The 18847-nt window shown below is 35.1% G+C and overlaps 1 protein-coding gene across 1 annotated transcript in view; it reads left to right on the forward strand.

The window, feature by feature from the left end:
* PPP4R4 (protein phosphatase 4 regulatory subunit 4) overlaps positions 1–18847 on the forward strand; it is a 104248-nt gene that overhangs the window by 71179 nt on the left and 14222 nt on the right. Inside the window, exons 14-19 of the mRNA XM_057544440.1 lie at positions 4370–4475; positions 6276–6423; positions 10433–10577; positions 13359–13400; positions 13501–13575; positions 18699–18768. Coding sequence (XP_057400423.1) covers positions 4370–4475; positions 6276–6423; positions 10433–10577; positions 13359–13400; positions 13501–13575; positions 18699–18768 — 586 coding nt within the window. The remainder of the gene's footprint in view (positions 1–4369; positions 4476–6275; positions 6424–10432; positions 10578–13358; positions 13401–13500; positions 13576–18698; positions 18769–18847) is intronic.

Here is an 18847-nt window from a genome sequence, read left to right on the forward strand (position 1 = left end):
TTAGGATGTTTTGTATTTCTGCGGTGTCTGTTGTAACTTCTCCTTTTTCATTTCTGATTTTATTGATTTGAGTCCTCTCCCTCTTTTTCTTGATGAGTCTGGCTAATGGCTTATCAATTTTGTTTATCTTCTCAAAGAACCAACTTTTAGTTTTATTGATCTTTGCTATTGTTTTCTTTGTTTCTATTTCATTTATTTCTGCTCTGATCTTTATGATTTCTTGCCTTCTGCTAACTTTGGATTTTGTTTGTTCTTCTTTCTCTAGTTTCTTTAGGTGTAAGGTTAGATTGTTTACTTGAGATTTTTCTTGTTTCTTTAGGTAGGCTTGTATAGCTATAAACTTCCCTCTTAGAACCGCTTTTGCTGCATCCCATAGGTTTTGGGTCGTCGTGTTTTCATTGTCATTTGTCTCTAGGTATTTTTTTATTTCCTGTTTGATTTCTTCAGTGATCTCTTGGTTATTTAATAACGTATTGTTTAGCCTCCATGTGTTTGTCTTTTTTACGTTTTTTTCCCTGTAATTCATTTCTAATCTCATAGCGTTGTGGTCAGAAAAGATGCTTGATATGATTTCAATTTTCTTAAATTTACTGAGGCTTGATTTGTGACCCAAGATGTGATCTATCCTGGAGAATGTTCCGTGCGCACTTGAGAAGAACGTGTAATCTGCCGTTTTTGGATGGAATGTCCTATATATATCAATTAAATCTATCTGGTCTATTGTGTCATTTAAAGCTTGTGTTTCCTTATTTATTTTCATTTTGGATGATCTGTCCATTGGTGTAAGTGAGGTGTTAAAGTCCCCCACTATTATTGTGTTACTGTCGATTTCCTCTTTTATAGCTGTTAGCAGTTTCCTTATGTATTGAGGTGCTCCTATGTTGGGTGCATATATATTTATAATTGTTATATCTTCTTCTTGGATTGATCCCTGGATCATTATGTAGTGTCCTTCCTTGTCTCTTGTAACATTCTTTATTTTAAAGTCTATTTTATCTGATATGAGTATAGCTACTCCAGCTTTCTTTTGATTTCCATTCGCATGGAATATCTTTTTCCATCCCCTCACTTTCAGTCTGTATGTGTCCCTAGGTCTGAAGTGGGTCTCTTGTAGACAGCATATATATGGGTCTTGTTTTTGTATCCATTCAGCCAGTCTATGTCTTTTGGTTGGGGCATTTAATCCATTCACGTTTAAGGTAATTATCGATATGTATGTTCCTATGACCATTTTCTTAATTGTCTTGGGTTTGTTTTTGTAGGTCCTTTTCTTCTCTTGTGTTTCCCACTTAGAGAAGTTCCTTTAGCATTTGTTGTAGAGCTGGTTTGGTGGTGCTGAATTCTCTTAGCTTTTGCTTGTCTGTAAAGCTTTTGATTTCTCCATCAAATCTAAATGAGATCCTTGCTGGGTAGAGTAATCTTGGTTGTAGGTTCTTCCCTTTCATCACTTTAAGTATTTCATGCCACTCCCTTCTGGCTTGCAGAGTTTCTGCTGAGAAATCAGCTGTTAACCTTATGGGAGTTCCCTTGTATGTTATTTGTCGTTTTTCCCTTGCTGCTTTCAGTAATTTTTCTTTGTCTTTAATTTTTGCCACTTTGATTACTATGTGTCTCGGCGTGTTTCTCCTTGGGTTTATTCTGTATGGGACTCTCTGCGCTTCCTGGACTTGGGTGGCTATTTCCTTTCCCATGTTAGGGAAGTTTTCGACTATAATCTCTTCAAATATTTTCTCTGGTCCTTTCTCTCTCTCTTCTCCTTCTGGGACCCCTATAATGCGAATGTTGTTGCGTTTAATGTTGTCCCAGAGGTCTCTTATGCTGTCTTCATTTCTTTTCATTCTTTTTTCTTTAGTCTGTTCCGCAGCAGTGAATTCCACCATTCTGTCTTCCAGGTCACTTATCCGTTCTTCTGCCTCAGTTATTCTGCTATTGATTCCTTCTAGTGTAGTTTTCATTTCAGTTATTGTATTGGTCATCTCTGTTTGTTTGTTCTTTAATTCTTCTAGGTCTTTGTTAATCATTTCTTGCATCTTCTCAATCTTTGCCTCCATTCTTATTCCGAGGTCCTGGATCATCTTCACTATCATTATTCTGAATTCTTTTTCTGGAAGGTTGCCTATCTCCACTTCATTTAGTTGTTTTTCTGGGGTTTTTTCTTGTTCCTTCATCTGGTACATAGCCCTCTGCCTTTTCATCTTCTCTTTCTTTCTGTAACTGTGGTTTTTGGTCCACAGGCTGCAGGATTGTAGTTTTTCTTGCTTCTGTTGTCTGCCCTCTGGTGGTTGAGGCTATCTAAGAGGCTTGATGGGAGGCTCTGGTGGTGGGTAGAGCTGACTGTTGCTGTGGCGGTCAGAGCTCCTTAGTTCCCTTTTAATCCAGAACAGATTCTGTCTTCGCCCTTCCCCACTTTTTCATGACATTGAATTGAGGAAGAGACTTAGTCAGTTGTTCTGTAGAATGTCTTCATGGATTAACTTGTTTATCTCTTCTCCATATTTCTTCTAAACTGGAGGTTTGATAAGGGCTTGCCAAGTCTTAGGTTAAACGTTTTTGGCAAGAATACTTCATAAATGCTGCTGTGTATTTTATGTTGCATTGTGTCTGGATGGCTGTCCCTCCGTAAGTGAGCTAGGAGTGGTTGTGCAGATGGGGACGGCTCTGTTAGTCTACTGCAAAATTGTGTTTTCTCCCTTGTGTTCTGCGTCACAATCTGAAGCTGACACTTCAACACTCGCAATACCCAGTTTCCCAGCAAGCTTTTACCCATTAGTTTTAGCATCCATTGATGATCCTTGCCTGATCAGTTATTTCATTAGAACTTGCAGAAAAATGATTTTTTAAATTCTGTCTTTTCTTCTACATTGTTGATGGCATTCTTCTCAGGAGAAATGCCTTTTTTTTTTTTTACATCTACTTGGGTAATTTATTTACCCTAAAATATATTTCCTAATGTAAAGAGAGGGTGAATTCTTATTTCTTTCCCTCTAATTATCAATTTTCAGAGTTAGGAAAACTCTGAAGTGGTGCAGTAGCCACTTCCAATGATGATGAATGAATTTTGTTTTTGGTTTTGTCTCTTTCTTTTAGACTCATCATTTTATATTAAATAATCTTTTAATCAATTGCAGTCATTATTCGCATGCTTAAGTGGTCACAACTTCTTTAAACTGGCTTTTACTTGTTTTGATATAATTACCTTTATCTTTGATTTCTGGCCCAAGAGACATTACCTTATACTGTGAGGTATAAAATATACGTATTTTAAACTATTTTTATTTCAAATGACTAGTGTTTATGCATTTGAAATTCTATTAGTATACATAAAATGAAAGAAAAGAGTAACATCCTTTTATTTAGTTCCTTTATCTAAAATTCATTTTCTGTAATTCCACTGATATTTCTGTTTATGTACATTTCTTAAATTTTCTGTTCTAACTCATAGTGAATATTCTTTTTTTATATTCGATTAAAAGCACCACATGAAATGGTACTCAATAGAATGGAAATAACTTGTATAAAATATGAGAGGAGGTAGCAGGCAGTACTCTCTGAGCAATGTATAGTTTTTCCTACTTGAATTTCAAGGATCCTAGTATAATAGTCTGAATCGTCAAGAATTGAATGTTATAATATTTATATGTAAGTCAAGATGGTGAACATGTATTTATACTGGATACAGTATATCTGATTGAGAGATTTTTCTCTAATACATCGTTTGAACCCAAATCCAGTAAAGATGAATGGTTGAATTCATTTAGAATTAAGGTTCTGCCCAGTGGTGTGACAGAAATTCAAAGGACAAAGGAGTTTAAAACACTGGTAAGAGTAATTGGTATGGTGTTCCTTGGATTCTCAGCTTTATCTGTGTCATGGACCGGGGACCTCAAAGAATGGCATTGAGGTGAAAGAGGCAGAACTAAGCCAGAGGGATATGACATATACCTGGTCATGGGATCTCTGAGTTTATATTTTAGAAGTTACACATCTTTGGTGAGATACCTGACACAGGGTATGTTCTAACAAATGTTTGTTGAATAAATGAGTGACAAGGTCCAGAGGTGGTTGAGATATAATTTGGGGAGAATATCACTTAAGATGAAGTGGCAAGGAAATGAGAGTCAAATATAAATCAAATCTGGATGCTTTGGAAATGACTGCCAAATTGCGTTAACTTTGTAATGTGATAGTAGATTAGTTGATTTGCCTGAGTGATGGTAACATTAAATTATGAAGACTCTTCCACAGTGATTTGAGAGGTAGGCAATACTGCTTTTACTTTTAGTCAATAACTTAAAATAGATTTGTGGGGCCAAATTATTCAGAGTATATACTATTAGACTGGTTTAATTGTCTTCCTTATTTCTTTAAGAATGTCTTACCTGTCCAAAAGGCCGCTTCACGAACTCTATGCATTTTTCTACGTTATAATCGTAAACAAGAACAGAGACACGAGGTCATTCAAAAATTAATTGAACGTAAGTAATCATTGTCTCTCATTTTGAAAAATAGGAAGTAAACAAACTGGTTGGCCTTAGTGAGATCTGACTTATGTATCATTTTGCCATGAATAATTAGGCCAATGTTGGTATATATTTGCATTTGAGTTTTGTAGGCTAATGTTTTTGGCTTGTTTTAGAAATCTTTGACAGGATCAGATTTGTGATGAATGAGAGTAATGACTACTCTAGGCTGCCTTTTGTGAATTTCTACACTTGAGATATTAAAATATGTATACTTATTGTTGAAAGCCCAGTTTCTATCCTGATTAATACAATTTGGAACTATGATATAAGTAGGCTATCCTTGAATCTAATAATTTGTTTTATGTTCCTATTTTAAATATTACAGAATGTGAGTTTTGTTCCCTTGGATAGACTTGATAGTACACATGAATGTGAATCTGGGAAGCCGAGGTGGTTTATAATGTCTTAAAAAATTGTCAATTAACAAATGCAAATTTAATTTGCTGTGGGCTAAAATCAAGACAAAAACCTTTTGTTAAAGTGTTAATTCTAGAAGTAGTGGTGCACACCTATATATACTTAGTGAATTTGTTAATTATTGTGTACTTGCTTTGACTGTAGTGTCTTAATGCTTTAATTAAACTCTGTTATCCAGCATAGGCAGGTAATGGAATTTTTCTGGTTATTGGAGTTTCCCATTTTAAGTGTGGATCACCACTTTTCAGAATATGAGAGTACATAAAATTCCATTTAAGAAAAAATAATGCTCAATATACTTTAATCTTCTTTTTTTACTGTATTTTAATTCAGTTTTCATTTTTTTAGTGGTAGGACCTGACCTTTAGAATGTTTTATTTTGAATGGAGATTCTATTTGGGTTTTTAAAAAAATTAATTAATTAATTAATTAATTAATTAATTAATTTATGGCTGTGTTGGGTCTTCGTTTCTGTGCGAGGGCTTCCTCTAGTTGCGGCAAGTGGGGACCACTCTTCATCGCAGTGCACGGGGCCTCTCATTATCGCGGCCTCTCTTGTTGCGGAGCACAGGCTCCAGATGCGCAGGCGCAGTAATTGTGGCTCACGGGCCTAGTTGCTCCGCGGCATGTGGGATCTTCCCAGACCAGGGCTCGAACCCGTGTCTCCTGCATTGGCAGGCAGATTCTCAACCACTGCGCCATCAGGGAAGCCCTCTATTTGGTTTTAAATATTAAGAATTTTGCTTTTGAACATTTCTGTAATAAGGGAGAGAAAATTATCCTTTCAACATTGACCTGAATTATTTTCAGTGATATCGTGTTTACATATGATTTTACTTCAAAGCATTTTTAAGGAAACGAGAAGAAGAAAACAGTTAATTTCACTGGTCAAAGATTTTGAAGTTATACAGACCTGCATTTGAATTCTAGCTCTGTACTTTCCAGCTCTGTGGCTTTAACCTCTCTGAATCTCAGTATCCTTACCTTTTAGGAGGAATAAATTTATTCTTATCCCATTGGATTGACTTTCAGGATTTAATGAGATAATATGTATAAAGTACTTAGCACATGGTGGGTAATCAAAAAATAGTAGATATGTTCATTCAATATTTAATAAATGCTCATGGAACTGAATGCAATGTTTAATACATTTTTTCTGTTTTTTCAGGTGCTATTAATTTGGGGGTATATAATATGTTTTTTTCCCCCCTTATCTCTTGTTTTTGCTAAACAAATTGTGGATATAAAAAAGATTGTCATGGACTTAGTGATTTTTTTCACATGAAATTGTATGTAGGAAAAATTAAACTTATAATTTTTTGTTGTTGTTTCTAGAACTGGGCCAAGGAAAAAGTTATTGGAATAGACTCCGATTTTTGGATACCTGTGAATTTATTATAGAGATCTTTTCCAAATCATTTTTCTGTAAATATTTCTTTCTACCTGCTATTGAACTGACACATGATCCAGTAGCAAATGTGAGGTATGGTACCAATCCAAGAAAATATTTGAAAAAATTGTATTTTTTATGTATCTACTGTAATGAATATATGCAAAAGCATTTTCTTAGTCAATTAAAAATAATCAAGTGAAGAATTTATACTTGTTTTGAAATTCTTGGTAGACTTAATTGAGCCTCAGTAGGACCTGGAAGCGTGATCTTTTAACACTGTCTCAGGTCTTTAGTTTATTGGGTTGACAGCAGTAGTCACAGCCAGATTGGCAGGCTTCTCCAGCCACTTGGATACACACATTGGCATCAAGAGAAGATTGAGTAGATGCGATTAATTTATCTATATCTTCTAAGACTAAAGGAAAAAATAGTTGAAAGTTGGCTTGGAGAAGATCTGTCCATTTTTACAGGCCCATTTATTCAGAGAAGTAAGGCTGTTTCCAAGTCTTTTAGCTGTCTCACATTTTCAAAATCCAGTAAATGGTAATTGGAGTTGATTAAATAACTGTGAAGTTAAATGAAACAGGCCTGAAAATGGCTTGCTTGGAAACTGAAAAAAAGAATAAATGTATTTTGCCTTTTTTTCCTCCCCAAATAAGCATATTAATTTGTTTTAAAAATTGTGGTAAAACATACATAACATAAAATTTACCATTTTAACTATTTTGTACAATTCAGTGGCATTAAGCACACATGCATACTGTTTGAGTTATTTGTATATTGCATAATGAGTTGAAGAGAATTTTAAACCCTCAGCCATTAGATTTCGTATTTGTGCTCTATGCCTCTGTTCTGAATTTGAGGAACTCAGATCTATAGGAGACACAGAGTCAGTTGGCCAAGATTTCCTGAACAGAACTCCAGAGCTCCCTGCTGAGCTTTCACATGCCAGCCATGCTTCATGCTAGTTTCATGCTGTGTGACATATTTGTATCTTTTATAAATAACTGATGTGCATTGTAGACAACATGCAAACATTTAATACTTTTTAACAGGAAGACTTGGCCAGGCAATAAGCATAGACTGATAGCATGGCTGTTGAGAGAAAATATACCAAGAAGAATTGTCAAAAGATGTTGAAAAGTTCAGCCTAAGAATGTTGTGAGCGTTATTTAAGGGGAACACATCTAGACATTGGTTTTGTTTTGTATTTTTAGGGTGAGAAAATACAGAAAGTACCACTGCATTGGCTTTAGTATTTTGTGCATCTTACCTGTGCTGTATAAACTAGAGCTGAGGTTTCCTTGACTTGAGATTTAAAGCAAATTTAAAGTGATTTTAAGTAAATTGAAAGACCCCGTTGATAATTCTTTAGAATTTACCTCTTGGTAAATAACTAAGGGATCCAACCACATTGTTAACATTTTGCAAATTGAAGTTGTGATTCTAGAAAAATAGCTTCCAATGTGTTGAATTGTCATTTATCAAGCAGTTCCCAAAAATTATTTGAAAGGAAGTGAAATCATCTCTACTCGAGTCAGTGTGACTAATAGCATAGCATTGACTCTAAGGGAAAGCAACCTGTTAATTCAAAAACCAGATGAAGATGAATATTGCTCTATGAATTTTGGTGGTTTTTCTGAGTAAGAGATGATCGTATAGCAGTTTGTCTTGGTTCTCACTCTCCTGCTTGGGCAGCTGCCAGCCTAACAAATGGGTCCAGCAACACCATATACTAACTGGCTTTTGGATACGAAAGCCTTTGCTCAACACTTTTAGAAATGTGCAGGTAGAATGAAAGCCATTACAGGCAAAAGTGGCAGGATCATGCAGGGGAGGAGGAGAGTTTCTGGAGCCATACTCCCTGAGCTGATTTCCAGCTCTACACCAGCTATGTGTCTGGGCAACTTACAAAACCTCTCTGTGCATCAGTTTCCTTGGTACCTAATTCATGGGGTGTTCTGAGGAATAAATACTTGAGGTAGTGTACATAAAGAATTTCGTTTACCTGAAAAGTATGATCCCTAATCTCTAAATCTTTATAATCTCCTGGGCCCAGGATTCTCACAGAGATAAATCACTGCTAAGGCTTCTGTAGCTTCTGTTGAATGTATGTTTTCTAGATCTGCCTTGGGTTATAAAGAATGAAGTGTGTGTGGACTGTTGATTGTTTTTCCTTAAGTGAATGTTTAAAATTTAAATTCACTGAGTCTAGACAATACCAAGGCTAGAATAAGACTATTGGTATTCAAAGGAGCCTTCTCTTCAGCTGCCAGAAATGAAAACAATTCTCTTTGGGGTAATTGGGACCCCTTAATTAGAGAAAGCATTACCATGCTTAGCAGTATCCGTGGTGAGTGCTGAATAAGTTTGGGACTATTATTGCTATGTGCAGAGATGAAAATTCTAGAGGAGGAGCTTCTTTTGCCTTTTTGGTTGAATAAAAAGCAGATTTTGTTGTATAAGAATCCTCAACTGAAGGCTCAGCTGAGAAGGTATCCTGGGAACTCCAGGAATGGGACTTAGTTGTCTCAAGGTTTGGCATAGAAATAAAAAAATAGTATCTGGAGAGCTCTTAGATGAATGAATGAATGAATGAATGAATGAAGACGGCAGCCCCAAGTTAGACAACCAGCCCTGGCAAAGCAGTAGAATTTTAGCTTAGCAAAGCAGAACATTTCCTGCACCATCTTTTCCTAGGAAGTTTTTTTGTTTGTTTGTTTGGTTGGTTGGTTGGTTTTTTTTTAATACTTTCCTGGATTTCCTTTCACCTCTCTGGAATTCTTCAGTTTGCTTGTTGCTTCTTTATCAGACCCATTTAGACTGTGGTGGTGCTGTAGATGCTCTCCTTTTATCTCTTCTTCTCAAACTGCACTTGCCTGGGTGATTCTCCAGTCTCATGGCTTGTGTATCATCTGTGTGCTGAAGATTCCTGACTGCAAATCTCCAGCATGGACATTCACCCTGGACAGAAGACTCATTGAGCCAACTGCCCACTAGGATTTCCATCGACTACCTAACAAGCTCGTCAGACTTCATCTGTCCAGTTAATCCCCATCTTCCTCATCTGCACTTGCTCCTTCTGCAGTCTTCTCCGTCTCAGTAAATAACCATTCCGTCTTGCCAGTTGCTCAGGTCAAAGCTGTGACTTCCTTTGTGTCACTCCACTTCCAAGCCCTCCGCACATCCTGCCGCTTGTAAAATATATTCAGAATCAAACCACTTCCCACCACCTCACTGCTGCCACTCCGGTTCAAGCCACCATCATCTCTTGCCTGAATTACTGAAAGAGCCCCCTGCCACCCCGTGTCCCTTTTGTCCTTGACCACCTACAGTCTAATCTCAATACAGTAGCCAGATGATACTTTCCAAACGTTAAGTCACATCATTTCACTCTGCTGTGCAAAACCCTCCATGGCTTCTCATTGCCCTCAAAATAAAAACCAGTCTCTAAACTGTGACCTGCAAGGCCCCGGATGAACTGGCCTCCTATTTCCACTCTGAGGCCTCCAGCTAAATTCGTTTTTGCTCTGTTCTAGCCATACTAGCCAGTTTGCCAGTTGTGGCCAATTTGTTAATTTGGGGCAACTTCTAAGGCAAGCTCCCCTGACGGGGCACTTGCTCTTACTGTAATGGTTTTCTCTAGATAGTCACAAGGCTTAGTCCCTAATTTACTTTAAGTCTTTGCTTAAATGTCATCTTTTCAGTGAAATCTTGACTAAAAGCCTCTCTGACCACCTGTTTTGAACTTGTAATCCCCCTCCTTGTACTCCTTCGTCGTCTTTCCCTGCTTTATTTTTCTCTGCAGCATTTACCACTATTTGGCAGACATTTTACGTATTTGTTTATCCTCTCTCCCTACCCGTGTACTAGAGCGTAAGCTCTGTGACAGCAGAGAATTTTGTTGGTTTTATCCACTGCAGTATCTCAGCACCCAGAATAATGAACGCTTGACTCATCATAGGCCCTCCGTAGACATTTGTTGCATAAGAAATTAACTGTCAGGCTAGCCAAAGCTTGAGTTTTCTTTCAATTTCATGTGACTGTCATTCTTATTTATTAAATTCACTCCCAAGTTAATACTTTCAATTTATTGCAGAATGAAACTTTGCTACTTGTTGCCCAAAGTGAAATCTACCCTGAAGATCCCTGCAGATAAACATCTACTTCAACAGTTAGAAATGTGTGTGAGAAAACTCCTCTGTCAAGAAAAAGATAAAGATGTTCTGGCCACTGTGAAAAGAGTAAGCGTCCCTCTTGCCACGACCTTTGCCTTTCTTGCAGTGTTCATCAGAGCCTCACTGTCTTAGCTTGATGGGATAGCAATATGTTAAAATATTTCTATCACTGCTAGAGTAGTAAGAATTAGTAACTGATTTGGTTGATGTGTGCTCCAACTGGATATGAAAGTTCCTTCTAGAGGGCACTGAGACATTAATCTTTTATTACTGGTGATATAAGCTCTATGAGAGAGCTTACATTTTAGGTACTCAGTAAATACTGTTCAGCTAATAATGAATGAGTACTTCATTCACCAGACTCTTTATAAGTGATTAGAATTGGGAAAACTTTGTTGGTATAATTGGGAAAGTCACATTTGATAGAAACTTAGCCCTGAAAGGTCTGGAAGGGCCTTCAGTGATCTGTTGGACTTTGCAGAAGCTCTAGACCTAGAAATGTTCAAATGTTTGCTTAAGATCTTCTTGGTAAGTGGCAGAGCCAGGGCTGAATATAGATCCCTACCACTTTTCAACTATGTAACATTGTGTCTTAATTGGTTTTTGTTTGTTTTGTTTTAGCGTGTGATCTTATATGGATTGTTTGGCAATATTGGAACACTAACACAGTAAACATTTGGGTTAGTGAAGTCAAACCTTAAAATACTTTATAATCTTTAAAACCTTTTGGTTGAGTATATAACTAATATTTTTATAAGGTTATGTCAAATTAAAATCATTACTTTTATGGTGATGAATTGGGAGATTCGGATTGACATGTATATACACTGATGTGTATAAAATGGATGACTAATAAGAACCTGCTGTATAAAAAAATAAATAAAATAAAATTCAAGAAAAAAATCATTACTTTTATGAATCTGAATGTGAAGTTCAGGACACATAGTTTTTGGGCATTTATTTGTAGTGAGAGAAGTTAGTTTATTAATGTCTTAAGTAACTTGGTGTCAATGGTGAGAAAAAAAAAAAAGAGTCCTTTGATTTTTTTTTTTTTTCCTCTAGAGATCATTGCCAGATGTTGCATAAGGAACTTTTTAATAAAGTGATTTGGTAAACTTAGTATTAATTAGTATAATTTTATTTTACTGAAATGTAAATTCTTCTTTCATTAACTGAAATAATCAGAAATACCCAGAGTCTGGATATGCATCTAAACCTAAAAACATAGATACACATAACATTTGTTTCTACCAGATATTTCTGTCTTTACCGTTTAATTACAGAAGTGTAGGCAATGGAGTTAACTTTCAAAATAGTAAACATGAGACAGTTACTTACTTTTTTGAGAGAATTTATTAACTGAAGAGGTAACTCAAGCTGACCCCATAAATAGGGGCAAAAATGATATAATTAAATTGATAGATTATTAACTTTCAATGGATTATTCTGGAGTACAGCCCTTATTTTAAGAACATGTCACATGAGGAAGTCAGTCTGTCCCATGAAAATTCTATAGTATAATGTTTATCAAACTGATGTATTGGTATGGGAAACTCTCAGGAAGCTATTCAAAGCTTTGGGTTAAAAATGAAATAGTTTAGTCAGTTTTTTAAGATGAAAAGTAATTTCATTTAAAAGGGCTATTTCATGCCATAAATTATAACATTTTCATAAATTTCAGCATAAAAATAAAATTTCAAATAAATATTATGTTTGCAATGGATAGCTTTGGGCATATGAATAAATGTACTTTATCCTGGCCATCAGAGTTACTCCTGTAAAAAAGTACTGTCCTCTATCAGAGACAGAACCCTGGATTAGATGGGCCATTGTTTGATTGAAATAATTTATTGCAGACCAATGTATTCTGAAAGACAAATACTAAGAGAATGCTTTCAGAGTAAAGTTTTTTCTATTGGTTAAAATGTCGTAATACTCAAAAGTTTCTGTGGCAAGGAACTAAGGATATTAAGCCCAATGATACCTAGCTTTGTATATATTTAGCTAAAAGATTTTTTTAAAAATTCAAAAATTATATTGTATTTCTGAAGGTTCAGAAAAGAGTGGCACAGGAAGTTATTAGAAACTAAATTGCATGTGTTTAGTATTTAAAATAATCCTCTACACTTGCTTTTCTTTTTTTTTAAAAATTAATTAATTAATTTATTTTTGGCTGTGTTGGGTCTTTGTTGCTGTGCACGGGCTTTCTCTAGTTGTGGTGAGTGGGGGCTACTCTTTGTTGCGGTGCGCAGGCTTCTCATTGCGGTGGCTTCTCTTGTTGCGGAACATGGGCTCTAGGTGCACGGGCTTCTGTAGTTGTAGCACGCGGGCTCAGTAGTTGTGGCTCGTGGGCTCTAGAGCGTAGGCTCAGTAGTTGTGGGGCACGGGCTTAGTTGCTCCGTGGCATGTGGGATCTTCCCAGCCCAGGGCTCGAACCTGTGGTCCCTGCATTGGCAGGTGGATTCTTAACCACTGTGCCACCAGGAAAGCCCTACACTTGCTTTTCTTAAGTTGAAAAACTTTTAAAAGTTTAAGTGGATCCTGGTGTTAATATATAGAGGTTGATTAAAAACACAACGTAGAGTTGGGACGAACTTTAGAGACTTTCTTTTTTTTTTTTTTTTGCTGTTTGATTTTTTATTCATTATCTTCAAAATGTAATTGAAATTCTACATAATTCTTACAATGGAGAAAAAATTTTAAATCAATCACATGTTATATGAAAGCCTTTCACATAGTGGAGAAGTCTCTTCTTTGATCCTCCCTCTGGAAAAGGAGTCTTTCTGAGAAATCATTAGTTGATTTAATTTAATTACTGTTGAATAATTTAAAACATTTTCTTTGCAGACTGTGTTAGAGTTGGACAGAATGGAAATGTCCATGGACGCTGTGAGTACACTCTCTTTACCTTATGTTGAAAGGAATATTTAAAAATTGGCAGAGACTCATCATTAATGTTTCACAATTTCATTTTAAACTTTAAACTTAGTTTCAGAAAAAATTTTATGAAAAAGATTTGTTGGATCAAGAGAAAGAAAGAGAAGAGCTACTTCTTTTGGAAATGGTATGTTTTCACACGCACACACACATACTCTTTTCTGACCAGTATTAACTGTGCTTTGTTATTAAATCTAATCAATAATTTCCTTTAGTTTCATACTACTTTTATTTTCCCTAAATGACTAAAGAAGAATCCTGACCTTTTGAAATATGTTCTTTTATGAATTGTAAGGAAAACTACATTTGAGAGCCTTAAAAAAAAAAACTACCTTATTGAAGTATAATTGCCTTATGATTAACTGCAAATACTTAAAGTGTGCAATTTGGTGAATTTTGACATATAGACATATCCATGAAACCAGAATATAAAATACCAAATGTTGCCATTCCTTCAAAAATTTCCTTGTGCCCCCTTTGTGATTCACATCTTCTACTCTAGTCCCTAGCCACCACTAATCTAGTTTCTGTCACTGTAAATTAGTTTGCATTTTTTAGAATTTATATAAATTGAATCATATGTTAGTACCTTTTTGGGTCATGCTTCTTTCCATCAGCATGATTACTTTGAGATTCATCCATGTTTTTGTGCATATAAAGAGGTCATTCCTTTCTATCTCTGAGTAGTAGTCCATACCGCGGATATACCACAATGTGTTTATCCACATCTTAACGGACATTTGGGTTACTTCTAGCTTGGGAACATTAGTGAAGAAGTCTTTGAGTGGACATAAGTTTTCATTTCTCTTGGGGAAATAACTTAGGAATGGAATGGCTGGATCATATGGTAAACTACACTTAACTTAAAAACAAAGACTGTTTTACAAAGTGCCTGTGCCGTTTTACATTCCCATTGGCTGTGGTGGAGAGCTTCAGTTACCCCGTAACCTCTCTAATGCTCTAGAGGGTGGGTATGTAATGTTATCTCTAATTGCTTATCCCTGATGCCTAAGGAGGCTGAGCATCTTTTCCTTTGTGTGTTGGCCATCCTTATATCTTAGTCGATGAAGTCTCTTTTCAGATTTTAAAGTGGTTTTTGTTTATCTTCTGACTGAGTTGTGAGAGTTCTTTATAAACTCTGAATACAACTCCTTGGTCAGAGATACATTTTATGAATATTTTCTTGGAGTCTGTGCTTAATGGTGTCTTTGGAAGAGAAGAAGTTTTTAATTTTGATGAAGTCCAACTTATCCTTTTTTTCTTTTAGCATAGTTCATGCTTTTTTGTTCTAAGAATCTTTTGTCTAGCCCCAAATTATAAAGACTTTTTCCTATGTTTTCTTCTAGGAATTTTAGTTTTAGGATTTACATTTAGGTCTATGATTCATTTCAAGTTAATTTTTATATATGTTTATTTTTTCCATCTCAATGAGCAATTATTCTAATGCCATTTATTGAAAACTTTACTTTCCCCATTGAATTGCCTTAGCACCTTTTTTAAAAAAATCAATTGTCTGTATATACATATGTCTGTTTCTTGACTCCCATTCTGTTGCAGTAATTTATAGGTTTATCTTTTTGGCAATTCCAAACTATCTTGATCGCTATAACTTTATAGTAATTCTTAAAATCAGGTAGGGTAACTTTTCCAACTTTTTAAAAAATTGCTTTGGCCAGTAGAGGCCCTTTTCATCTTGAAACAAAGTTTAGAATCAGTTTATCAATTTCTATAAAAAGCCTGCTGGAATTTTAGTTAGGATTGTGTTAATTAACATTGATCTGTAGGTCAATTTGGAGAATTGCCATCTTAACAATATAAGTCTTCCAATCCATGAACATTGTCTATCACTTCATTTATTTAGTCTTCTTTACTTAGTTTTGGTAGAGTTAGCGTAGAGTTCAAGGCAGTCTTTTGTTAGATTTATTTCTAGTATATTACGTGTCTTGGCATTGTAAATGGAATTGTAATTTAAAGCTTTACTTTCCAGTTTTTTGTTGCTGGAGTTTAAGAATACTATTGATTTTTGTATATTAACCTTGTATTTTGCAAATGTGCTAAGTTTGCTTATTTGTTGTAGAAGTTGGTTTTTAGATTTAATAGGACAGTCTACCTGAGCCATTATGTCATCTTTTAGTACAGTAGGATTACTTCTTCCTGTTCAGTGTTTGTGCCTTTTATTTCTTTCTTTTTGTCGTATTAAAAGGTCCAGGACCTCCAGTATAATAAGAGACCTCTGACTAATAAAAGTGATGCAAGTAGGCATCTTTGTCTTTTTACTGATCTTAGGGGGAAGCAGTTCAATCTTTCATCATTAGGTATGGTGTTACCAATAGGTTTAATATAGATGCCATTTATCGCTTCTATTCCTAGTCTGCTGAGAGTTTTTATGAATGATTGTTGAATTTTGTCAGATGCTTTTTCTGCATTTCCTGAAATGATATTTGTTTTTCTACTTTCATTGTGTTAAAACACTGAGTTACATTGATTTTTCAAATGGTAAACCGATTTTATATTTTGGGGTTAAACTCTATTTGGTGATGATATATTGTCCTTTTCTCTGCTGCTGGATGCTTGGCTAATTTATTTAAAGGAATTTTGCCTTTGTATTCATAAATTCATAGTGTAAACTGGTTTATAATTTTTGGGGTCATTTCTTGGGTCTTTTAAATTTGGTATTAGAGTTATTCTGGCCTCATAAAATGAGATGGATAGTATTACCACTTCCTCTATTTTCTGACAAATTTTGTATAAAATTGGTTTTTTTTTTCCTTGAGTGTTTGATAGAATTCACTAGTGAAACTCAAAGTTTTCATTTTGGAAGGATTTTGATAAGTCATTCAATTACTTTAATAGCTATAAAACTATTCAGATTTTCTTTCTTTTTTGTCAATTTGATAAGTTGCTCCACCCCCCCCCCAATTTGTCCATGTCATCTGTCCAATTTGTTGGCATATGTTGTTTATAATATTCTTATATTATCCTTCTAATGTATATAGAATCTATGGTGATACCCCCTGTTATATTTTTATCTTAGTGATTGGTGTTTCTCTCTGTCTTTTCGGTCACCCCCCCTTTTCTTTTGAATTGCTTTTTGGTGTTTTCTCTAGAGATTACAGCAGACATACCTAACCTTTTATAGTCTTCTTATTGTTAATATTGTACCACTTTATTTAACAGTGATACAGAACCCTTTACCTGCTCCATACTGTTCTTTATGTTACACTTGTCATGTGAATTACATCTGCACTGAAAACCCCACCAGTCAGTGTGATAATTTTTGCTTTAAGTTGTCATATGTATCTTGAAGAACTTAAGAGAGTAAACCTGTGTGTTTACTCAGATGTTTACCATTTCCAGTGCTCTTCATTCATTTCTTAGGACCCAAATTTCCCTCTTATTTTTTCCCTTCAGCCTGAAGAACTTTCTTTGGAAGTTCTCGGAGTGCAAGTATTTTGTAACAAATTATCTTCATTTTCCTTTATCTAAAATGTCTTATTTGTGCCTTTCTCTCTAAAGGATATTTTTATTGGATACAGAATTCTGGGTTTACAGCCTTTTTTATACTGTACTTTAAGAAGTGTTTCTGTCTGTGTTGTGGTCTCCATAGCATCTGATAAAATATCTGTTCTCATTTGAATTATTACTCTTCTCTATATAATGTTGTCTCTGGCTACTTCCAAGATTTTTTCTTTTCTTTTTTGTCTTTAGCAGTTTGCTTGTGATGTTTTTAGGCATGATTAGCTTCAAATTTGTTCTGTCTTGGATTTGCTGAGCTTCCTGAATCTGTAAATGTGTATCATTTCCCAAATTTGGGAAGGTTTGAGCCATTATTTATTTCAATATATGTTCTGTCCCAGTTCCTCACTCTTATACCTCTGGGTCTCCAATTACACATATGTTAAATCTTTTGATATTATCCCACAGGTCCATGAGGCTTTGTTCTTTCTTTCTTTCTTTTTTTTTTCCTTAAACTCTGCTACTCAGAGTGAATAATTTCTGTTGATCCATCTTCAGTGTCACCAGTTCTTTTCCTGCCCTCTGCATTTGGCTGCTGAGCCTCTCCACTGATTTTAAAATTTCCATTACTCTATTTGTCAGTTCTAAAATTCTGATTTTTTATATTGTCTATTTTTCTGCAGAGAATTATGCTGTGAGATTAAAAACTTAAATGGAAATCCTCTGAAAAGCAAATTGCATTATTTCAGCAGTCTAAGCCAAAGATTAGAGTTCAGGATTGCCAGTGGTAGAAGATGTAGAGAATAAGCAGACTCTAAAAAATTTTAGGACTTAATGACCTAAACCCAAGACAAAAATCAGAGAATAGCAAAAGATCCACAGATAGGTCCTGATATTAGAGTTAGCAGACAAGGACTTCAAGACAACTGTGATTAATATGATCAAGATAGTAGAGGAAAAGATGAAGCAGGTAACACTACTGTTAAGCTCACTTAGTGATATTTTTCAGTTTTGCATGTTTTATTTTCAGTTTTAGAATTTTTATTTAATAGTTTTTTATGCAGTCCAGTTCTATGTGGAAAATTTTTTATCTTGTCTATTTTCTCTGCCTTTTTATTTTACATGTGCACTTGAAAAGAATGTATGTTCTCCAGTGTTGATTGTAGTGTTCTGTACATGTCAGTTATGCCATGTTTGTTCAGAACTTGATATGTTTATTGATTTTTCTTGGCTATACTGTTGGGATAAAGAACTCTTTGAGTTTGGGTAACATTTTGTTTCTTGGTCTGGGAGCTGATTATATGGGTGTGTTCACTTCGGGAAAATTTATTGAGCTGTACACTTATATTTGTGCACTTTCTCTATGTGTATTATACTTCAATAGAACATTTAAATAATATCTAAAAGATCATTTCTTTTTCTCTCATTCTTTTAAAAGAAGAACATTATTTTGCCATGTATCAGTCAGAAATGGAAAGGGCCAGTAGTAACACATTTTGCTGATGAGAATTAGTAAATATGTTGTAGAAATTAACGGCTCATCACAACAATGATACTAAACTCATTGTTTTAGTTTGACAAGCCTCCAAGGGCACAATTCTGTAGATGTTAAAAAAAACACAAATCTGAAAGAACTGTGACTTCTTTAGACACTAATTTGGAAAAACAAATTACTTCTGTTACGTATTTTTGTGAACTGTATCTGTACCTCTAAAGCTTAGAGTAATTTCTGATTAGAACAATTTTCTAAATCTAATGCTTACTTTTAATGCTAAGATACTGTTTTATTAATAGGAACAATTAGAAAAAGAAAAGCAACAAAATGATGGAAGGCCCATGAGTGATAAAACCTTTGAAAAGAAACGTAAGTAGTTTTCGCATGTCTTTATCACCAAGGTACCCAACTGATGTTGCATCCTAGCATGCTGAGAGACCATGCTTAG

Source organism: Balaenoptera acutorostrata, chromosome 3 (genome assembly GCF_949987535.1).
Source record: "Balaenoptera acutorostrata chromosome 3, mBalAcu1.1, whole genome shotgun sequence".
Taxonomy (NCBI): Eukaryota; Metazoa; Chordata; class Mammalia; order Artiodactyla; family Balaenopteridae; genus Balaenoptera; species Balaenoptera acutorostrata.